General features: G+C 46.9%; 1 protein-coding gene and 1 pseudogene across 3 annotated transcripts in view; one reads left to right on the forward strand and one right to left on the reverse strand.

Annotated features, from left to right (window-relative positions):
• Positions 1-8,637, reverse strand: part of SYNC (syncoilin, intermediate filament protein) — a 21,289-nt gene extending 12,652 nt beyond the window's left edge. The window contains exon 1 of one of the 3 annotated variants that reach the window (XM_040228047.1): positions 8,485-8,637. In XM_040228047.1, coding sequence (XP_040083981.1) covers positions 8,485-8,537 — 53 coding nt within the window. In that variant the 5' untranslated portion in view covers positions 8,538-8,637. The remainder of the gene's footprint in view (positions 1-8,484) is intronic. The other 2 variants (XM_040228046.1, XM_040228044.1) reach the window with 2 other exon arrangements.
• A 5,220-nt stretch (positions 8,638-13,857) lies between these two features.
• On the forward strand, positions 13,858-15,043 carry LOC120854761 (annotated as a pseudogene).
• Positions 15,044-17,763: the final 2,720 nt, after the last annotated feature.

A 17,763-nucleotide genomic window follows, 5' to 3' on the forward strand; every position in this document is an offset into this window, starting at 1 on the left:
GGACTGGAATGCAAAAGTAGGAAGTCAAGAAACACCTGGAGTAACAGGCAAATTTGGCCTTGGAATGCGGAATGAAGCAGGGCAAAGACTAATAGAGTTTTGCCAAGAAAATGCACTGGTCATAGCAAACACCCTCTTCCAACAACACAAGAGAAGACTCTACACATGGACATCACCAGATGGTCAACACCAAAATCAGACTGATTATATTCTTTGCAGCCAAAAATGGAGAAGCTCTATACGGTCAACAAAAATAAGACCAGGAGCTGACTGTGGCTCAGATCATGAACTCCTTATTGCCAAATTCAGACTCAAATTGAAGAAAGTAGGGAAAACTGCTAGACCATTCAGGTATGACCTAAATCAAATCCCTTATGATTATACAGTGGAAGTGAGAAATAGATTTAAGGGCCTAGATCTGAGAGATAGAGTGCATGATGAACTATGGAATGAAGTTCATGACATTGTACAGGAGACAGGGATCAAGACCATCCCCATGGAAAAATGCAAAAAAGCAAAATGGCTGTCTGGGGAGGCCTTACAAATAGCTGTGTAAAGAAAAGAGGCAAAAAGGAAAGATATAAGCATCTGAATACAGAGTTCCAGAGAATAGCAAGAAGAGATAAGAAAACCTTCTTCAGCGATCAATGCAAAGAAATAGAGGAAAAGAACAGAATGGGAAAGACTAGAGATCTCTTCAAGAAAATTAGAGATACCAAGGGAACATGTCATGCAAACATGGGCTCGATAAAGGACAGAAATGGTATGGACCTAATAGAAGCAAAAGATATTAAGAAGAGGTAGCAAGAATACACAGAAGAACTGTACAAAAAAAGATCTTCATGACCCAGATAATCATGATGGTGTGATCACTCATCTAGAGCCAGACATCCTGGAATGGGAAGTCAAGTGGGCCTTAGAAAGCATCACTGTGAACAAAGCTAGTGGAGGAGATGGAATTCCAGTTAAGCTGTTTCAAATCCTGAAAGATGATGCTGTCAAAGTGCTGCACTCAATATGCCAGCAAATTTGGAAAACTCAGCAGTGGCCACAGGACTGGAAAAGGTCAGTTTTCATTCCAATTCCAAAGAAAGGCAATGCCAAAGAATGCTCAAACTACCGCACAATTGCACTCATCTCACATGCTAGTAAAGTAATGCTCAAAATTCTCCAAGCCAGGCTTCAGCAATGCATGAACCGTGAACTCCCTGATGTTCAAGCTGGTTTTAGAAAAGGCAGAGAAACCAGAGATCAAATTGCCAACATCCACTGGATCATGGAAAAAGCAAGAGAGTTCCAGAAAAACATCTATTTCTGCTTTATTGACTATGCCAAAGCCTTTGACTATGTGGATCACAATAAACTGTGGAAAATTTTGAAAGAGATGGGAATACCAGACCACCTGACCTGCCTCTTGAGAAATCTGTATGCAGGTCAGGAAGCAACAGTTAGAACTGGACATGGAACAACAGACTGGTTCCAAATAGGAAAAGGAGTAAGTCAAGGCTGTATATTGTCACCCTGCTTATTTAACTTCTATGCAGAGTACATCATGAGAAACGCTGGGCTGGAAGAAACACAAGCTGGCATCAAGATTTCTGGGAGAAATATCAATAACCTCAGATATGCAGATAACACCACCCTTATGGCAGAAAGTGAAGAGGAACTAAAAACCTCTTGATGAAAGTGAAAGAGGAGAGCGAAAAAGTTGGCTTAAAGCTCAATATTCAGAAAAGGAAGATCATGGCATCCAGTCCCATCACTTCATGGGAAATAGATGGGGAAACAGTGGAAACAGTGTCAGACTTTATTTTGGGGGGCTCCAAAATCACTGCAGATGGTGACTGCAGCCATGAAATTAAAAGACGCTTACTCCTTGGAAGAAAAGTTATGACCAACCTAGATAGTATATTCAAAAGCAGAGACATTGCCGACTAAGGTCCGTCTAGTCAAGGCTATGGTTTTTCCTGTGGTCATGTATGGATGTGAGAGTTGGACTGTGAAGAAGGCTGAGCGCCGAAGAATTGATGCTTTTGAACTGTGGTGTTGGAGAAGACTCTTGAGAGTCCCTTGGACTGCAAGGAGATCCAACCAGTCCATTCTGAAAGAGATCAGCCCTGGGATTTCTTTGGAAGGAATGATGCTAAAGCTGAAACTCCAGTACTTTGGCCACCTCATGCAAAGAGTTCACTCATTGGAAAAGACTCTGATGCTGGGAGGGATTGGGGGCAGGAGGAGAAGGGGACGACAGGGGATGAGATGGCTGGATGGCATCACTGACGATGAACGTGAGTTTGAGTGCAGTCCAGGAGTTGGTGATGGACAGGGAGGCCTGGTGTGCTGCGATTCATGGGGTCACAAAGAGTCGGACATGACTGAGCGACTGAACTGAACTGAAGAGAACACTTAAAGAGTCCTACTGTATAGCACAGGGAACTATATTCAATATCCTGTGATAAACTATAGTGGAAAGAATATGAAAATATATATGTATGTACAGCTGAGTCACTTGGCTGTGCAGTAGAAATTAACACAACAATGCAAATAAACTACTCTTCAATAAAATAAATATTTAAAAATAAAGGGACTACAACCACTGGTGGTCCAGTGGTTAAGAATCCTTCTGCCAATGCAGGGGACGTGGGTTCAATCCCTGGTCCTAGAAGATTCCACATGCGGTGCCACAACTACTGAAACCTGCTGCAATGAGAAACCCACACACTTCAACTAGAGAGTAGCCCCTGCTTGCCGCAACTAGAGAAAGTCTACGCACAGCAACAGACACCCAGCACAGCCACAAATGAATGAAATAAAGAGAACTGATTTTTCCTTGACTATTCCATGCAAGCCAAGGTTTCCAGTACCCTCCTCATTTGGGTTACTTCTTACAGGTTCCAAGTTGATTCATTATCCCTTGGGGATAGGTATAGGAAGCAGAATCCAGGTGTATGTAACTCTGAGCAGTGAGTCTCTGGACCCTATATTCCAACTAAGGTAGTCAAGATGCCCTTAACATATAGGGCAGCTCTATCATATTCTTTTTTTGACCACACCATGTGGCATGTGGCATCTTAGTTCCCTGAACAGGGATCAAACCTGTGACTCCTGCATTGGAAGTGTGGAATCTTAACCAATGGTCACCAGGAAATCCCTCTTATTCCTCATAAATGCTAAGTTTGAGTAAAATCCTTAAGACTTTTTAAAACCGTATTTCTTGTTCCTGTAAAACCTCATCGTAGAACTGGCCCATCCTTCTAGGCTGTCAGATGCTCTTGAATTCAGATTCTGTGCTTCTAACACATGAGCCCCTTAACCCAGCTCTAGCTGCCTGCTCACTCTCTTGGTTCCTGCTGAGGAATGCAATCCTGCTGCTGTGGCTCTCAAGTGGCTTTAGTCTTTTCTGTTTCAAATGCATCTTACTTACCTTGGATCTCTGAGCAATTCTTTGAAAATATAAAATACTCTGGAAATAATAATAATAAATTACACTTTTAAAGGTCCTGTTATATGTGCCAGGCTGTTCTAAATGCTTTACATATATCGATTCATTTAATCTTCATACCAATTCTATAAGGTGGTTACATTTATTATTAACATTTTACAGATCAGGAAATGGAGGTTAAAGAGATAAAGTAATTTGTTCAAGGAAACTCAGATACTCAGAGAGTGCCAGTTATAAAACAGACTAAATATGAATAAAAAAATTTTTTTGATAGTGTAAATGAAAAGCCTCACATATGAAACAAAGAATTTGATTTGTATTGGAAAGGTTTACTTGTGTCCAGGTTTTAAGCTCTATTTCTTAGCTCCAGGTTCCCAATAAAGACTATTTTTATTCTAAATCATTGTGTTCTCAGTCCTCCCCTCTACACCCCAGGAATTCCTGGCTTCCCTTTTGTAACCCCTGATGGCACTCGGGAAACCACAAAAGTGTGGCTTCACCAGGCCCCAGACATCACTGGCCTCATTCAACCCCAGCACCTCCACCAACACCTAAAGCTTGCAGACAACGATCACCTAGTCCATTCACTTCCCTTTACCAGACATGGAGTGGGTTTTTTTTTTTGTTTTTTTTTCACCTAAAGTGCCAAGCATCAGCAAACTCAACTGCCAACAAATTATCCTTCTCTCTGAGCTTGTTACACCTGTATTCTCCAGCTCAGAGAAATATATCACTGTGTATTAGGCTGTATATCAGTGTTGTATTTTTTTAATTGGGTATAGTTGATTTACAGTGTTGTGTTACATTCTGCTGTACAGCACAATGAATCAGTTATACATCTATTTACATATATACATACATATATATAGATCCACTTTAAGATTATTTTCTCATACAGGCCATTACAGAGTATTGAGTAGCATCCCCTGAGCTATACAGTAGGTCCTTCTTAGTTATCTATTTTATATATAGTAGTGTGTATACATCAGTCCCAATCTTCAATTTATCCCTCCCTCTGCTCCCCCGCCCCCTGTAACCATAAGTTTGTTTTTTACATCTGTGGTTCTATTTCTATTTTGTAAATAAGTTCATTTGTACCATTCTTTTGAGATCCACACATAAGAGATACCATATGATACTTGTCTTTCTCTGACTTACTCACTCAGTATGACAACCTCTAGGTCCATCCATGTTGCTGCAAATGGCACTGTTTCATTCGAGGCAATGGCGCCCCACTCCAGTACTCCTGCCTGGAAAATGCCATGGACGGAGGAGCCTGGTAGGCTGTAGTCCATGGGGTCGTTAAGAGTTGGACACGACTGAGCAACTTCCCTTTCACTTTTCACTTTCATGCATTGGAGAAGGAAATGGCAACCCACTGCAGTGTTCTTGCCTGGAGAATCCCAGGGACGGGGGAGCCTGGTGGGCTTCCGTCTATGGGGTTGCACAGAGTCGGACACGACTGAAGCAACTTAGCAGCATTCTTTTTTAAGGCTGAGTAATCCATTGTATATATGTACCACATCTTCTTTATCCATTCTTCTGTCGATAGACAAGTGGTCTTTAAACAGCCTACTCACTAAAAACTGACATTTCTATCTCAGAAAGTCTCCAGTCTCCATGCTCTTCAGCCCACTGCCAGGACCCTCATCCATGTCATCATCCCTCACCTGCGCTCTTGTACCAGTCTTCCCATAAGCCTTCTTCTTTCCCATCCCAGTCTGGTTTTGACAGTGCTGCCACTTGCTCTAATATAAAACAATCCATCTCGCTCCACTTCACCCGTAGATAGTGAACTGCTTTGCACAGATTCCAGGCCCTTCAAGATGTGGCCCCAACATACCTTTTCTGCCTCACCTTGAATTACGCCCTACTGCCCATGCAATGCTTGACACTCTGGAACACACATTAACTTTATCTATTTATATTTATTTTTATTTATTTGACTATGCTGGGTCTTAGTTGTGAACACAGGACCTTTTATTTGTGGCATGTGAACTCTTGGTTGCTGCATGTGGGATCTAGTTTCCCAACCAGGGATTGAACCCCGGGGCCCCTGCATTGGGAGTCTTAGCCACTGAACCACCAGGGAAGTCCCTCAGAACACGTGTTAACTTTTAAATCTCCCACTCCTATCCCACAATGTCTAAAGGGTCCAGCTGGGAACATATAGTTCATTGTATACTGCCTGGAGCTCCTCCCACCAAGAAGGATGCACTGCTCAGCCAGCCAGACCCACCCAGATCCTCAACAGAGTCCCTGCTTTGCCAGCAGACCACCCTCACATCATGTTCCAGCTGAGTCCTCCACCCTGGAATGACATAATTGCATTCAAGGCAGTATTCTAAGCATTCTCCATAAATACTCATTTATACGATGCTCACTTGTGTGTGTTAGTCACTTAGTCGTGTCCGACTCTTTGTGACTCCATGGACTGTAGCCCGCCAGGCTCCTCTGTCCTTGGAATTCTCTAGGCAAGAATACTGGAGTGGATTGCCATTTCCTTCTCCAGGGGATCTTCCTGGCCCAGGGATCAAACCTCCGGTCTCCTGCATTGCAGGTAGATTCTTTACCATCTGAGCTATAGGGTTTCTCCCCAATTTATAGATGAAGAAACCAAAAAGCACCAAGTAAAGAACCCACTCAGAGTTCTACAGGCTGTATGTGGTAGAGCCTGTTGAAGGCCGGCAGTCTGGCTCTAGAGCCAGGGCTCCTTTTTACCACTCTCATCTTATAGAATAAGCGTTGGGTCTAAAAGACCTAACAGATACAGCAGGTATAACAGAGCTCAGCCCTAGAATTCAAAATATATTTATATCTATTTACTTAACAAATTTCTACTCATCTTTCAAATCCTGCTGGAACCCCACCTCCTCTGGGAAGCCTGTCCCAGCCGACTCCCATTCTTGCGTCCTCAAGGCACTCCATATGCAGCTCATCTTTGCACTAAGTGCTTTGCGTTCCAAAAGTGCATCTGTCACTCTCCCCTGATAGTCCGTTTCCCGACGACAAGCACAGTTATTCTCTGTATCCCAGGGTGGGGCTCTGTGGATGTAGGCAGCGACAACTGACTGAGCTCCAAGGAGGAAACTTGCCCAAGGTCAAGTGGCAGGACTGGACATAGAGTCCAGGTCTCCTGACTTACAGGCAGCGCTGTCCCCACACACCGTGTTGCCTCAGTCACCTCACCCGAAATGCCAGGCCTCTGCTAGGTGCTGCCCTCACTCAGCTGCCTCTCTCTAAAGAGCTGGGGATGGAGAAGGAAATGGCAACCCACTCCAGTATTCTTGCCTAGAGAATCCCATGGACAGAGGAGCCTGGCAGGCTACAGTCCATGGGGTTACAAGAGTCAGATGCAACTTAAGAGACTAAACCACCAGAGAAAGACTACCCCCAATTTGGCAGCAAGTGACAACTGTCCTTAAGATTTCTTTTTTTTTTTTCCCTGATAGAAAAAGAAAACACTTGGAAAATGAAAATAATAAATTTTCTATTCAAATGTTAAAAAACGTGTTCTACGTGCTCTGCTAGCTGTTAAAAAATATATATATATTTAAAAAAAAAAAAAAGAGAGCCAGGGAAAAGTAGATTATGGGAGGCCTCCCTGGTTTTCCGGTGGTCAAGAGTCTGCCTTGCAATGCAGGGGACAAGGGTTTGATCCCTGGTTGGGGGACTTTGTTGTTGTTTAGTTACTAACTTGTGTCCAACTCTTTTGATACCCCATGGACTGTAGCCCACCCGGCTTCTTGGCCCTTGGGATTTCCCAGGCAAGAATACTGAAATGGGTGGACATTTCCTTCTCCAGGGGATCTTCCCGACCCAGGGATTGAGCCCGTATCTCCTGCATTGTTACCACGGAGCCAACTGGAAGCCCTGGCTGGGGACTACAGGTCCCCTAATGAAACATGCCATAGAGCGCTAAGCCTGCGTGCCACAACTAGAGAGCTCCACAACTACAGAGCCCTCATGACACAATGAAGATCCCACATGCTGCAACTAAGACCCAAGGCAGCCAATAAATAAGTGAATGTTTTGTTTTAAGTAGACTACAGGAGGTCTAGGGGCAAGGCAGCCAGCTCAGCTGGGGCCCCTGACCTCAGGCCTCCTTGGGCGCCAAGCAGCCTGCCTCTGCGACTCTGTCCCTGTCCCTGTAGGATCCCAGCAGCTCCCAACCCCGGCCATCAGAGCTGCACCTGGGCATGTTTTTGATACCATGCAGGCCCGGGTTGGTGTGTGGCTGGCTCTGCGTGTACAACAGCACAGGTGAGTGCATGTGTAAAACTAGGCTCAGCTTTGTGTGGTGGTGACAGGGAAGAGGTGACAGGTGTGTGTGACTGCACTTCTACCTCTTGGTACAAGAGGAAGTCCAGGGCTACAGGCTGACCTGGGGCAGAAGCGCTCCCTACTCGCCCCAAATCCATCAGCCACAGGTCCCTTCCCCCTCACCAGGGGCAAGCTGCTAGTGTGGATGATGGAGAGGGCTTTCCCTCCAGGGCCCCGTACAGCCAAGGCTCTCCTGCTGATCTGGGATTGGGGACCCTCCCCCCACGCCCTCTCAGGCCCAAGACCAGAGAGAATGAGCTGCCTGAACAGACTCAACTCCAAGCTGGCAGCCGTCCAACCTTGCACCAAGTCTCTTCCACACGGCAAATTCAGCGACTTGGAGGGTTCCATGTCCAGCTGTATTTGGGGTGAGGAAGGAAAGAAAATGGGGAGGGTCTTTGGCCACTATGGGCCATCCGGCATCTGATGGTTGATGCCGGCTAGTGTGAAGGGGTTAATCCTCACATCGCCCGTGGGAGGGGGAGGGGGAATTATGAACAGCCCCCAGACCAGCGGAGGTGTCGGAACCCCGGGCCCCCCGCCTCGCCCCGGGCCAGACTCCCCTTATCACCCTTGGCGGGTGGCTCCACCCTGTGCCCCACCCCCGCCTGGACCACCGCCTGCGTCTGGCGAAAGGCGCTCCTGGGGAGAAGGGATCCGCCTAGCACCCCCTCCCCAGGAGGAGGTGGTGGCCCGGGCCTGAGAAGGTCCTTTCCTACCTCGCGGCCTGGGCGGAGCCGTCCCCGCCGCGCCGGGGCTCCGGGCTGGCCATGGCTGCGCGACCCGGGCTGGGCGGCCGCGGTATTAATAGTCGGCCCCGCCGGCCGCCCGCGCCCGCCAGCCGCACTGCCAGCTGCAGCCGACACCGGATCCGCCGGCCCGGGGCGGGCGCGCCCACTTGGCCCGGGCTCCGGCCGCGGGAGGAGGGAGCGGGCCTTGCGGCCCGGGGGCGGGGAGAGGCCGCCCCTCCCGGGACCAGCGCGGGGGGTGGGGTGGGGTGGGGTGGGGTGGGTGGAAGGTGTGGGAGGGGAGGTCGGCATCTCTAAAACGCCACCTCGGGGTCTTCCCGGGTCTTCTTTCTCCCCATCCTTCCCTTCCGAGTGTCCCCAGTTGCAGGACCGGGGAGGAAGGAGGCTCTGCCTTAGGAGGGCGCTCTTCCTGCCCGGCCGGCCCGGGAGGGGGACAGGGTGGGTTGAGGACCTTGGGGGAGTCGGCACCCAGCGCGCCGCCCGCAAGGAGGTCGGGGTGTCCGCCGCCGCCTGGCGCCCTGCGATAACCCCCTGGCCTGAGCACTGTGCACCCGCAGCTGTCGCCCAGGGCTGGGGGGAGGAGGGGGGACAGTCGGGAGCCTGGGGCAGGGCGGTGGGAGGACCACGTGGGAGGGTTGAGTCCATATGTAACCCCGCTTCCTGTTCCCCCCTCCCACGCCTCGAGGGTTAAGGGGTCCCTCCGCTTGTTTCACCTGTCATCACCCACCTCCCGCACCCGGCTTCTGTCCACTCCTAGGCGTGACCCCTCCCCCAGGTCCTTAGCCCCCCCAGGGTCAAGATCAAACTCCACACTAAAGGCTGTCTGGGTCCCTGAGCGGGAAGTGGCCAGGCCCCTTCCCAGACCTGGGCCTCTGGCATGCTCCCTCCTGATGCTTTTTTTTCCACTTAGCCCCTCTGTCTGGGGAGGTCTTTGACTCAATCGCAGAAGAATGCCAGGCACTATAACAAGCCGAGGGGCTGGATGTGTTTAATCAGAGAGGCCTTGAGTAAGGGGTGGGGGTGGGGTGGCCGTGTGGAACCACTTGTGGGCCAGTGTGTTGTGATCTGTAGGCCTGCTGGCTGTGTGCACGCAACATGGTTGTGTGTGCACTGTGTGGAGAGGGAGACTGTGGAACTGTTGTGTCCACATGTGACTGATGACTGTGGGGTGCACGTCTGTGAGGGGGTATGTGGGTTGGTGACTGTGATGGGGGGCGGATTGTGCGAGTGGTGATGGTGCTGGTTGTGGAGTGTCTGCAAGGCTGGCTGTTGTGACTGTGTTGTGGGGTGTCTATATAGTTGTGTGTGTGATTGTGTGCCTGCGAGAGACTGGGGACTGAAGTGTGTGGGTGTGGGAGGGGGTGCTCACAGCAGCTCTATGGCGTGTCTTCTGAGTGTGACTAGGGCCCCCGAGTATATGGTCATTAATCCATGTTTCTGAGTGTGCTGCCTGGTGTGGTATATTTATATCTCTGTCTAGTGCAAGGGGGTGGGGGATTAACACCCAGGGCAGCCAAATATACCCTTGTAAGGTATGCACAAGAAAAAGTCAGGTTTTGGAGGCTGCTGGTCATTTTCTGACTTACCTCAAAAATATTCCAGGGGAGGAGGTTGGCAAGGCCTCCGGGGCTGGTCGTTTGACAGCTTCTGCCAGTCCGAGGGGAGCTGAGGGAGCCTGGGAAAGGCCTGCCAGCAGCACTGTTTAGTGTGGCGCTAGGCAACAGGCAGAAAAGGTGGCGCTGAGGACTGTCCCTTCCCCTCCAGCCCCCAGTGCAGGACCTGGCCCCAGGCAGCCCCCCAGCACTGATTCCTTAAACTCTCTCACCCTCCCCGTAAGCGCTTCTTCAGGCTGAAACACTGAATCCCCTGGGGTCCCAGAAACACCTCTAGCTCTTTGTTTTTGCTGTTCCCTCTGCCTGGAATACCCTTCCAGCTCTTCACATTCACTAATCTTCAGGTCTCAGCTTACATGTCATCGCCTCAGAAAGGCCTTATGCCCATCCCCTACATAAATGTCCATCCATGTACCTTGTGTCCCGTCACCCTGTTTATTATAGTGTAGTCTTTAATAATATTGTTCATTTTCCATTCCTTCCTTTTCTGCTTCCCCCACTAGAACGGAAGGCAGGAAGAACACTTCTGTGTCCCCAGGGCCAGCACAGTACATGTAAAATCTCAAAAACTTACTGAATGAATGAAGGAAAGAAGGATAATCCTCCCTAGGCCAGTTCAGGCAACATTTGATGCCTGTTGTGTGCCAGGTCTGGGCCACTTGCCACCAGAGTCCCTTTGAACTCAAGGAAACAGATACACACATGTGCCCAGGCTGTGTACACCAAGGCAGAGGGAGGTGGGTGAGGCCACAGGACTCCATTCACTCAGCAAACATGGGCACTTGTCCTGGGCTGGGCCCTGTGTCAGAGCAAATGGCCTTCTTTGGCCCAGGGCCCAGCCTGTAAAGAGCTCACAGTGAAGAGGATGCTAGAACTGTACCCTGTGGAGACAAACCCCTACAGAGAATAATGCCAAATCACTGAGCTGAGTGATGGGACAGGCACTGGGAACTGAGGAAGCCAGGAATGGGAGACATTTACTCCAGGCCTGGGAACAGCCTCCTGGTTGAAGTAACCTGGGCCTTGAAGAGGAGAAGGGTGTGTTACGGTGTCAGGCTGCTTGGAGAGACAACCACAGCCCTCTGCCTCTCAGCCCCTCCACAAAGCTGAGTTCACGAAGAGAGGAGAAACCTCCTGGCTGCCTACTCTTTGCCTACCCTGAATTCTCTGTGCTTCTCTGCCCTGCCCTGTGTCCAGGGACTGACTCTCGCTGACCTTGGCCTCCTTGCCTTATGGTTTCAGGTGAAGTTTGGCTAGTAGGAGACATTGCCAGAGGATCAGAGGGAAGGAGGAGAGTGAGACCAGGATATTTATAATACTGTGATCTTTTTTGTTGTTCAATTGCTAAGTTGTGTCCAACATATTGCAACCCCATTGACTGCAGCAGTCCAGGTTTCCCTGTCCTTCACTCTCTCCCAGAGTTTGCTCATGTCCATTGAGTCAGTGATGATATGATTTTGACAGGTACTATGTTCCTCCAGTAAAAGTCACAGCTCCTGTTGAGTGGCCAGCGACCATGGATATGAGTCTGGCCAGGTTTGTTAACAAGGCTGCCTCCCTTACCTCTTCAGGCCCTGAGACTAGTGACTCTATTCCACTGTTGTGAGCCCCAGGGCGCTTCACTGTTTGTGCCCACACCTCTGTAAATAGCTCCTTCATTAAATCTTCTTCTAAACAACAAAATTCTGTAAAGCAATTATCCTTCCAAAAAAACTAATTAAAAAAAAACAACAACAACCTTCTTCTGGCAAATGCTTTGAACGGTCCTCTGCTTCCTGCTGAGACCACTAATGTAAGAACTAAACCTAGGGAAGATAAGTCCTTGGCAGAGAATTTGGGGAGACATTCCTTCTTTCTTAATTTTCTTGGCTGTGCCATATGGTATATGCGATCGTAGTTCCCTGATCGGTGACCAAACCCAAGCCAGGGAAGTCCTGAGGAGACCCTCTTTTTAAATCACAACTCAAAACTGGAATCAGAAGATGTGGTGAACTATTACAAAGCCACAGTAACCAAAACAGCACGGTACCGGCATAAAAACAGAGACATAGGCTAACAGAACAGTATAGAGAGCCTAGAAATAAACCTACACATGGGCTTCCCCGGTGGCTCAGAGGGTAAAAGCATCTGCCTGCAATGCAGGAGACCTGGGTTTGATCCCTGGGCCAGGAAGATCCCCTGGAGAAGGAAATGGCAATCTACTCCAGTACTCTTGCCTGGAAAATCCCATGGACAGAGAAGCCTAGTAGACTAGTCCATCAGATCCCAAAGAGTTGGACACGACTGAGCGACTTCACTTTCACTTTCACTAACATATAACCACCCTTATGGCAGAAAGTGAAGAGGAACTAAAAAGCCTCTTGATGAATGTGAAAGAGGAGAGTGAAAAAGTTGGCTTAAAGCTCCACATTCAGAAAACGAAGATCATGGCATCCAGTCCCATCACTTCATGGGAAATAGATGGGGAAACAGTGGAAACAGTGTCAGACTTTATTTTTTGGGCTCCAAAATCACTGGAGAAGGTGACTGCAGCCATGAAATTAAAAGACACTTACTCCTTGGAAGAAAAGTTATGATCAACCTAGATAGTATATTGAAAAGCAGAGACATTACTTTGCCGACTAAGGTCCGTCTAGTCGAGGCTATGGTTTTTCCAGTGGTCATGTATGGATGTGAGAGTTGGACTGTGAAGAAGGCTGAGCACCAAAGAATTGATGCTTTTGAACTGTGGTGTTGGAGAAGACTCTTGAGAGTCCCTTGGACTGCAAGGAGATCCAACCAGTCCATTCTGAAGATCAGCCCTGGGATTTCCTTGGAAGCAATGATGCTAAAGCTGAAACTCCAGTACTTTGGCCACCTCATGCAAAGAGTTCACTCATTGGAAAAGACTCTGATGCTGGGAGGGATTGGGGGCAGGAGGAGAAGGGGACGACAGAGGATGAGATGGCTGGATGGCATCACTCACTCGATGGACGTGAATCTGAGTGCAGTCTGGGAGTTGGTGATGGACAGGGAGGCCTGGTGTGCTGCGATTCATGGGGTCACAAAGAGTCGGACACGACTGAGCGACTGAACTGAACTGAACGTATAACAGTGGAGGCAAGGGTATACAAGGGAAGAAAGAAAATCTCTTCAGTAAATAGGCAATAGGAAAAACTGAACAGTTACATGTAAAAGAATGAAGTTAGAGTATTTTCTCACATCATATGCAAAAATAAACTCAAAATGGATTAAAGACCTAAATGTAAGGCTGGAAGCCATAAAACTCCTTGAAGAAAACATAGGCAGAACACTGACATAAATCATAGCAATATTATCATCATTCTGTCTCCTAAAGCAAAGGAAATAAAGGCAGAAATAAACAAATGGAACCTAGTTAGACATAAAAACTTTTGCACAGCAAAGGAAACTATCAACAAAACAAAAAGGCAATCAGCTGAATCAGAGGAAATATTTGCTAATGATATTATCAATAAGGAGTATATAAATATATAAAATATATAAATAACTCATACAACTCAACATAAAAAAAATTGAAAATGGACAGAAGACCTAAATAGACATTTTTCCAGGGAAGACCTACAGATGGCCAACAGGCATGTGAAAAAGATGCTAAACATCATTAATAACTGGAGAAATGCAAATTAAAACCACAATGAAATATCACTTCACACCTGTCAGAACGACTGCCATCAAAAAGACCACAAGTAGCTCTTTCCCATCTTGAAAGATGGCAGGTGAAAAGGCTGAGAAGCTAGATATGAAGGAGGAAAAACCTGAAACAAAGAAGGCTGATTCTGGTGGCAAAGCTAAAAAGGTTAAGAAGTGCCGCTGAAATCCTGTCCTGGTCAGAGGAATTGGCAGATACTCCCAATTGGCTATGAATTCCAGAAAGGCCTTGTACAAAAGAAAGTATTCAGCAGCTAAATCCAAGCTGAAAAGAAAAAGCAGCTGAAGGTTCTTGCTACTGTCACAAAACCAGTTGGCAGTGACGAGAATGTGCGTGTGTGCTAAATTGCTTCAGGCCTGTCCGACTCTGCAACCCCATGACTGGGGCCTGCCAGGCTCCTCTGTCCATAGGATTCTCCAGGCAAGAATACTGAAATGGGTTGCCATCCCCTTCTCTAGGGGATCTTCCTGCCCCAGGGGTTGAACCTGGGTCTCTTGCATTGCAGGCAGATTCTTTACCATCTGAGACACCAGGGAAGCCCAAGAATGGTGTTTCCCTAGTGATTAAATTTCACAAAATGCCTAGGTATTATCCTATTGAAGATGGGCCTGGAAAGCTGTTGAGTCTTGGCAAAAACTCTTCAGTAACATATGAGAAAATTGCATGCTAGCTTCTCTCCTGGGCCGATTCTGAGCATCCTCACTGAGTGCCACAAAGGTGAGAGGGTTGTTTCCCTGAAACAGGTGAGCAATGGCTTGCTACTTGTGACTCGGTCTTTCCCCTCAATCGAGTTCCTGGGTATAGAACAAAACTTGTCATTGCCACCTCCACTAAAATGGATATCAGTGGTGTGAAGGCCCCAGAACATCTCACTGAGGTTTACTTCAAAAAGAAGGGGACTTCTCTGGCTATCCGGTCGTTAGGACTCCACATGTCCGCTGCAGGGGGCACTGGTTTGATCCGTGGTCAGGAAAGTAAGATCCTGCAAGCCCAGTGGCGTGGCCAAAAAAGAAAAAAAACTATGTAAGCCAGGCACCAGGAAGGTGAGATCTTCGATGGGGAGAGAAAGAAGTATAAAATTACAGAGCAGTGCCAGGGTGATCAGAAAGCTGTGGACTCACAGATTCTTCAAAGAATCAAAGCTGTTCCTCAGCTCCAGGGCTATCTCTACTCTGTGTTTGCTCTCACAAATAGAATTCATCCTTGCAAAATAGTGTTCCAAACTTCTTATGAAGAACCTAACTAAATAACTGGTCCATTAAAAAAAAAAAAAAGATCATAAGTAACAAATGTTGGTGAGGATGTAGAGAGAAGGGAATTCTCAGGAAATTCCCTTCGTGGTCCAGTGGTTAGGGCTCCATGCTCTCACTGCCAACAGCCCAGTTTTTATACCTGATCAGGGAACTAGGATCCCACAAGCCACCCAGTGTGGCCAAAACATAAATTAAAAATAAGGGAATCCTCATACACTGTGAGTGGAAATGTAAATTGGTGCAGCCACTGAGGAAAACAGTGTGGAGGTGCCTTAAAACTCTAAATATAGAACGGCCATCAGTTCAGTTCAGTTGCTCAGTTGTGTCCGACTCTTTGCAACCCCATGGACTGAAGCATGCCAGGCTTCCTTGTCCATCACCAACTTCCCGAGCTCACTCAAACTCATGTCAGTTCACTCGGTGATGCCATCCAACTAGTTCATCCTCTGTTGTCCCCTTCTCCTGCTGCCTTCAATCTTTCCCAGCATCAGGGTCTTTTCCAATGAGTCAGTTCTTCACATCAAGAGGCCAAACTATTGGAATTTCAGCTTGAGCATCAGTCCTTCCAATGAATATTCAGAACTGGTTTCTTCTAGGGTGGACTGGTTGGATCTCCCTGTTGTTCAAGGGACTCTCAAGAGTCCTCTCCAACACCATAGTTCAAAAGCATCAATTCTTTGGTGCTCAGCTTTCTTTATAGTCCAACTATATATACCTCACATCCATACATGACTACTGGAAAAGCCAAAGCTTTGACTAGATGGACCTTTGTTGGCAAAATAATGTCTCTGCTTTTTAATATGCTGTATAGGTTGGTCATAACTTTTCTTCCAAGGAGTGTCTTTAATTCCATGGCTGCAGCTACCATCTGCAGTGATCTTGGAGCCCCCCAAAATAAAGTCTGACACTGTTTCCATTGTTTCCCCATCTATTTGCCATGAAGTGATGGGACGAGATGCCATGATCTTAGTTTTCTGAATATTGAGCTTTAAGCCAACTTTTGAACTCTCCTCTTTCATTTGCATCAAGAGGCTCTTTAGTTCTTCTTCATTTCTCTTATAAGGGTGGTGTCATCTGCATATCTGAGGTTACTGATATTTCTCCCAGCAATCTTGATTCCAGCTTGTGCTTCTTCCAGTCCAGCGTTTCTCATGATGTACTCTGCATAGAAGTTAAATAAGCAGGGTGACAATATACAGCCTTGACGTACTCCTTTTCCTATTTAGAACCAGTCTGTGTTCCATGTCCAGTTCTAACTGTTGCTTCCTGACCTGCATATAGGTTTCTCAAGAGGCAGGTCAGGTGGTCTGGTATTCCCATCTCTTGAGGAATTTTCCACAGTTTTTAGTGATCCACACAGTCAAAGGCTTTGGCATAGTCAATAAAGCAGAAATAGATGTTTCTCTGGAACTCTCTTGCTTTTTCCATGATCCAGCGGATGTTGGCAATTTGATCTCTGGTTCCTCTGCCTTTTCTAAAACCAGCTTGAACATCAGGGAGTTCATGGTTCACGTATTGCTGAAGCCTGGCTTGGAGAATTTTGAGCATTACTTAACTAGCATGTGAAATGAGTGCAACTGTGTGGTAGTTTGAACATTCTTTGGCATTGCCTTTCTTTGGGATTGGAATGAAACCCGACCTTTTCCAGTCCTGTGGCCACTGCTGAGTTTTCCAACTTTGCTGGCATATTGAGTGCAGCACTTTGACAGCAGCATCGTTTTCAGGATTTGAAACAGCTCAACTGGAGTTCCATCACCTCCACTAGCTTTGTTCATAGTGATCCTTTCTAAGGCCCATTTGACTTCCCATTCCAGGATGTCTGGCTCTAGATGAGTGATCACACCATTGTGATTATCTGGGTCATGAAGATCTTTTTTGTACAGTTCTGTGTCTTCTTGCCACCTCTTCTTAATATCTTCTACTTCTGTTAGGTCCATATCATTTCTGTCCTTTATCGAGCCCATCTTTGCATGACATGTTCCCTTGGTATCTCTAATTTTCTTGAAGAGATCTCTAGTCTTTCCCATTCTGTTCTTCCTCTATTTCTTTGCATTGATTGCTGAGGAAAGCTTTCTTATCTCTCCTTGCTATTCTTTGGAACTCTGCATTCAGATGCTTATATCTTTCCTTTCCTCCTTTGCTTCTCACTTCTCTTCTTTTCACAGCTATTTGTAAGGTCTCCCCAGACAGCCATTTTGCTTTTTTGCATTTTTCCATGGGGATGGTCTTGATCCCTGTCTCCTGTACAATGTCATGAACCTCCGTCCGTAGTTCATCATGCACTCTATCTCTCAGATCTAGGCCCTTAAATCTATTTCTCACTTCCACTGTATAATCATAAGGGATTTGATTTAGGTCATACCTGAATGGTCTAGTGGTTTTCCCTACTTTCTTCAATTTAAGTCTGAATTTGGCAATAAGGAGTTCATGATCTGAGCCACAGTCAGCTCCGGGTCTTGTTTGTGCTGACTATATAGTGCTTCCCCATCTTTGGCTGCAAAGAATATAATCAATCTGATTTTGGTGTTGACCATCTGGTGATGTCCATGTGTAGAGTCTTCTCTTGTGTTGTTGGAAGAAGGTGTTTGCTATGACCAGTGCATTTTCTTGGCAAAACTCTATTAGTCTTTGCTCTGCTTCATTCCATATTCCAAGGCCAAATTTTTCTGTTACTCCAGGTGTTTCTTGACTTCCTACTTTTGCATTCCAGTCC

Source organism: Oryx dammah, unplaced genomic scaffold (assembly GCF_014754425.2).
Source record: "Oryx dammah isolate SB20612 unplaced genomic scaffold, SCBI_Odam_1.1 HiC_scaffold_27, whole genome shotgun sequence".
Lineage (NCBI taxonomy): Eukaryota > Metazoa > Chordata > Mammalia > Artiodactyla > Bovidae > Oryx > Oryx dammah.